We start from the raw sequence: 5776 nt of genomic DNA, 5'->3' as shown, positions 1-5776 counted from the left end.
GACTGCCAGTTGAGTAGTGTGAACAGTACAGCGCTCTGACGGCTTTGAAAGTTGTGTAGCTTAGCCTTTAGATTCTTTGTTGATTTATGACTAAGCAAAGTGAATCCTCAGAGGGCCTCCCCTCTCCAAGCGGGGATGCAGATATTGTTCAGCCAGCTCTTTGTGGGGCCTGAGGAATTACAGGCATGCAGCAAACACATGCATTTATGTCTCTCTTTTCTCTTTATCTAATCTCCGTATATCTCCTATAGCTGTCAGTCCCCCCCATCCCTTCTTTTCCACTCTTTCTCAGGAATTCCCTTTCTCTCTGGTCTCTCTGCACAGCTTCTGTCAGTGAGGCCAAAATTTGGAGTGTCTGGCTGCAGGAAGGGGGGGGCAGAACCCAGCTGCAACCAAAGCTCAGTGTTAGGAGGGAAAGCTTTACAACTTCACCCACAATAACAGATAGCGAGACTGGCACGAGGAGCCGCTCATAGCAGACACACTGTCGCACACACACTTTACACAATCACAGCTGTAGGGCATGCACAATTACACTAGAAGCTGGCACAAATGATAAACTATTGTTTGTTTCACGTGCAGTTGGGAAACCAGTATTGATTCGAGTCTGGCAGAAAAATGAATGGTGCTGTCTGGAATGTTGCAATTGACAATTTCCAAAAACCACAACATTGTGATGATGAATACTGGATTGATTGGTAAAGGTTAAGTTCAGAATGTATAATCATCCCCAATTATCCAAAAATGTCCGAGCCAGTTACCAAAATCTGTTGCTCCCCATATCTATTTTAACATTATATGAGCTGCCCATTAAAACAAAGCTATGCAGCGATTCAACACAGTTCCAAAAAGGTCAGTTTTTATCAAAGAACATACAGAATTAGACTGACAAATGTGAGTGCAAATAAACAGAAAGCAGAGACATGGGCTTGTTTGGGCTTGGCATGGGAATAGGGGCCTTCTGCCTATTATGGGACAAGGCTAAATAATTGCGGGTCAGAATGTGAATTTCTCAGAGGCTGTAAGAATTTCCCGCACACACAGCAGACCTGGGTGTTTAGGGGGGATAATGGTAGGAGGCCAAGCAACCATCAGTGTGAATAACAGCGAAGTTGACTTACATATGTGTGCAAGTTGAAGTTGTAGAATGATATTTTATCATTTTCCGGCTTTTGTATTTCAGTTTTATTGTTTACTGTTTTATCGGCGTTAAGATGCTTTAGGCCGCAAGTGGAGGTAGTCACAGGGCTGTATAAGTGCAGCAACAACGTCTATGTGTAATGGACAGGCGGCATGATGGGACTACATGCCGTAGTGATTCGTCAATCGACCCACAGGCGGGTTAGGCAGTTATGAATAACTGTACCTTAGCATTAACTTACTTAATAATACAGAAACATTGCTTGCATTAGTCACAACCTTCTCTTCTGTCTCTCTCTCTCATACACAGACACACATGGGACACAGGGCTCAGTCTGTCTCTGTTCCTCTCTAATTACAATTGCCACTGTATTGTGGTTTGTGCGTTGGGTCAGGTGATTGATTATCAGTGGTTATCGGCTCACGCACACTAAACGTTGACGCTGTTGTGTTAAATGTCATGCCTCTTTTGCTCCCGGGAATGCTGTCATGCTATGTGAAATCACACACTGGGGCATTAAGCTAGTGAATCGATGGGCCTTCATTACGACACAATTGCAGAATCTCAATGTGAAAGGGGCTAGTGTGAGATAGCCGGCATACAGCAGAGATTTCAATCAATAGTCCGACGCTATTAAATACAACGTGATGTTTTTATTTTTACACAAAACAGTTTAAAACATGTTAATTATTGTCTGCTGGTAGGCAAATTGTGTTGTGGACAGAGCCAGGCTAATTGTTCCCTCTATTGTCTATGCTAAGCTAACTGCTGGCACAGACATGAGAGTGGTAGCAATATTGGGGACAAGGAAGCAAATAATCATATTTCCCCAAATGTCAATACATTCCTTTAAGGGAATTATAAATATGAAATAATGTCTTTAATTATAAGCAAATAGGCTATGAATGCATAACCGTGATTGCATGATTGTTTAGCCACAAAACAGTCACAGGCATGATGGCACACTTTTTGTTGTTCATTTTATTTGTTATGTTCTCCCCAGTTTTTATTTATCAGGAGTCTTTTCACTGGATTGGATGTCCTTGCTCTCTGACACCACATTGCCATCCACCAGAGTCTGAGTGAATGTCACCACTTTGGTCTGGATCATCTTCGTTTCAACTGCATCCTGTAATCTGGAAAAATGAACAAAAGAGTGAAATCCGTGCAATTCAATCCTTCACGTCAATATTTTGGCATCAAATGTGTATTATGTCTTAAAGTTAACTGGTATCCACATGATGAAATTCAGTTGAACAGTTGAGCTGAAAGTACTGCATTAACTTAGATGGATTACTTTTACTTTCCATATCTACGTTGCTTCATGTTTGCATGAAGCTAATTTGAATCAAATTTGCAAAAAGCTTTCCTGAAATGAACAAAGCTGGTACACAGTATCCGTTCAGCTCACAATGCAGAACAATGAATTGGCTTTCATCAAAGGTATGAACAAGCAGTTTTGACTGTTTCACCCAGACCTTTTGACTCCTTTTCTCATACTTACTTGAAGTCTGCCCCTCCGTCCAGCAGCCTCCTGTACTCGACGATCTCAGCCTCCAGTTGCATCTTAATGTTGAGCAGCTGCTCGTAATCTCTTGTGTTTTGCTGGATATTGTTGCGTATCTGAGTGAGCTCCTCCTTCAGCCTCAGGATGACGGTGTTGTACTTTTCTACCTCCATGTTGAAACGGATGTCGATGTCCCGCAGGTTGGCCTTCAGAGATGCATTCTGTCAAGAGGCGAAGAAAATGCTTGAGAAACTTTCTAGCAGAGAGTTAGATGAAAAGATTGATACCAGCCATTTCTGTACCATAATTATGCACTAAACATGTAGAGTAGCACAAATGTTGTTACCTGACTAAGTGCAGCCTGCAGGTCAATGTCCATTGCCTGGTACTTCTTCCGAGTAGCAGAGATCACTGTTGTGGCTTCCTTCAGAGCTGTTGTGTTCTCAGTCACTTGGACCTTCACCTCTTTGATCTGGAAACAAGATACACATATACATAGTACATAAAAAAGGTACTTAACAAACACCCTAAATGTAGATTTAACAATCAGATTGAATATTTAGATTTCACAATTAACTTTTTATTTTACTTTTATAAACATTTCGTTGACAATTGCATATGTATGCTGTTTTACACAAATTTCTGTCTTAAATATAAGAATAAATAAGCTAAATGTGAGTAAAAATGAGCTAAATAATCACAATATATCAGCTATAAAATTGTATCAGAATCTCTTTAAATTTGATGGCCCTAAAAAATCAGTTTGATGTATATTGAAATTGACGGATTACCTGCGTTTCATGCCATGCTTTGAGCTCCCTCTGATTCTTCAGTACTATCTTCTCATAGCTAGCCCTCATCTCCTCCAATATTCTGGCCAGGTCCTGTCCTTTAGGAGCATCAACATCCACACGGACACCAACCTCGGTGATCTTGGCACGCAATTCAGCAACATCCTGTTAAGGGGGAAATAGCCAGGGAATGTTTTCCCGAACAAAGTTAGTGGGGTCATCCTGTGCAAAGGGGTTAAGTGAAAAACGTATTGCCATAACGGTGAGTATGTATAGTCTTGTGCACAGTAGTACTGGGATTTATCTTTGTTTTATTGGATTAGGCCAAATGCAGTTGCCTTTATACAATTTATAATTTATTTATTGTCTCTCACCGTCTCATGGTTCTTCCTCAGGGTGATCAACTCTTCCTTCAGAGACTCAATGTCGCTCTCCAGGTACAAGCGACTGACGTTGGTGTCGTCCAGAAGCTTTCTGAGTCTGGCCACATCAGCATCCACCGTCTGACGCATGGACATCTCATACTCCATCCTAACGAAACATACTGCGTATCAGATATGTTCACGCTAGATGGAGAACCCGTTGTATGCAAAGCTAAACACTCACTTAAGTCGGAAGTCGTGTGCAGCCAGGCTTGCATTGTCAAGAGTGATAGCAAGCTGTGCCTTTCCCCTAATTGTGTCATATATCTGAAAGGAATTAAATTGTTATACAAACCCTACAAAGTGTCAATCTCTTCTCTAACAGTCAATTGGATGGACTCCAAACTGTAGGTTTGCTTTGATATATTGTGCAGATGAAAGAACTGCCTTTGATACACACTGTAAGTCCTAATGCAACAAAGCAGGTTACCTCTAATGGATCAACATGAAAGTAAAGATAAGAATCAGACCATAGGTAATAAATGTTATGAAATCAGTCTGTTGGAGAGATCCACAAACCTTTTGGAGAGCAGGATGTATGATAATAAAAAAGGGCTCTAGCATTAGTGACGTTAAATAAATATAAATAAATATAAATATTATAAATATTTTTTTGCTCTCACTTGTTTTCAATGGAGTTGCGAGACTTAGCAAGATCCAGTATCATTAAGATTGACCGATTCATGCATTGACTCACTTTGGCCCTCAGCTCCGTGATGATGGCATTGTACTTGCTGTAGTTCCTTCCCTCCAAGGGGCCTTTCGTCTTGATGATCTCCCTGATCTTCATCTCAAGAGTGCTGTTGGCCTTCTCCAGAGTCTTCACCGTCTCCAGGTAGGTAGCCAAGCGTTCGTTCAGCTGCTGCAAGGTTAACTTCTCATTCATGATGGACAAGAGGTCATGCCCACCCACGAAACCGCTGCCAACCCGTGTGCCGTAGGCCATGGAGATCTTTGTCCCATGGCCACCTGCCCCTCCGCTGACCGTGGGGGCATAGGACTTCCCAAACTGTTGAGCTATGTGCTCGGCATGTAAATATAAATCAAAATGGTTACGGTGTATAACATTGGGCTCCATTGCTAGAAGTGTTGTGCTGATCAATAAGAGGAAGAAGCAAAGCGTCCTGGCTCAGAGGGGTCTGGCAGCTGAGAGTGGAGGACCGTGGAGAGTCCTTTGGTCTTATATATCACTCTGAAAGGCAATAAATCTTCATGCCACTCCTCTACTATCTATATTACAATTCCACCTTTTGCCCTTTTGCTTGAACGTTGTCCCCAAAACGCCCACTGTGAAAAAAACAGTCAGAGGCAAACAGGAACTGTATGCTGACATTTTTAATTTGATACTGTGTTGTTGTGGTTTGGGGTTTTGTTTGGGGTTCTTTTCCCCCTTTTTAGTTCTGTTGTCCTGTCTTGTGTTCTCCCCGGTCTTGTGTTGTCGTGTTCCCCTGAGTGTCTGTATGTTTGGTTTCCCGCTTTATTTTGAAGTCTGGTTTTTGTCTCATCCTGCATTTAGTTTTACTTTCTGTATCTTCCCGTTCTTGTGATTATCTGATGTTGTCCACCTGCTTCCCTTCCCTCTTTTCACTTGCCTCTCGTTAGCTCATCACCTTGTGTATTTAATAGGGGTGATCCGAGTATCCGGCTGAAACGAGTATCCGGTACGGATAAAGCACTTTTGCCGAGTACAAGTATTATCCGAGTAATATGAGTCAATATCCGTGCTCGGATTGAATACAACTCCTCAACTGGCCGCGCAGCGTTCTGTGATAGTCACAGCGCCCCCCCCCCGCCTACAAACACGCTCGGATCAATCTCACACACACACAGAACATGGAGAACATCTCTCTCTCTCTCTCTCGCTCGCTTGCTCCCGCTCCGTCAGTCAATCAGGTCTGCGGATCTGTTCCGTTAA

General features: G+C 42.4%; 1 protein-coding gene across 1 annotated transcript; it reads right to left on the bottom strand.

Moving 5' to 3' along the window:
- Positions 1–1887: 1887 nt before the first annotated feature.
- On the bottom strand, positions 1888–5044 carry LOC116691888 (keratin, type I cytoskeletal 18). The gene is made up of 7 exons (XM_032519790.1): positions 4559–5044; positions 4046–4128; positions 3814–3970; positions 3440–3604; positions 2995–3120; positions 2646–2869; positions 1888–2277 (listed from the first exon to the last, which is right to left on the bottom strand). Exons 1-7 carry the CDS (start codon positions 4937–4939, stop codon positions 2148–2150), a joined length of 1266 nt encoding a protein of 421 aa, XP_032375681.1. The 5' UTR covers positions 4940–5044; the 3' UTR covers positions 1888–2147.
- Between the last annotated feature and the right edge of the window lie 732 nt (positions 5045–5776).

Source organism: Etheostoma spectabile, chromosome 7, assembly GCF_008692095.1.
Source record: "Etheostoma spectabile isolate EspeVRDwgs_2016 chromosome 7, UIUC_Espe_1.0, whole genome shotgun sequence".
NCBI lineage: Eukaryota > Metazoa > Chordata > Actinopteri > Perciformes > Percidae > Etheostoma > Etheostoma spectabile.
This window is presented reverse-complemented; position numbering and strand designations above follow the sequence as displayed.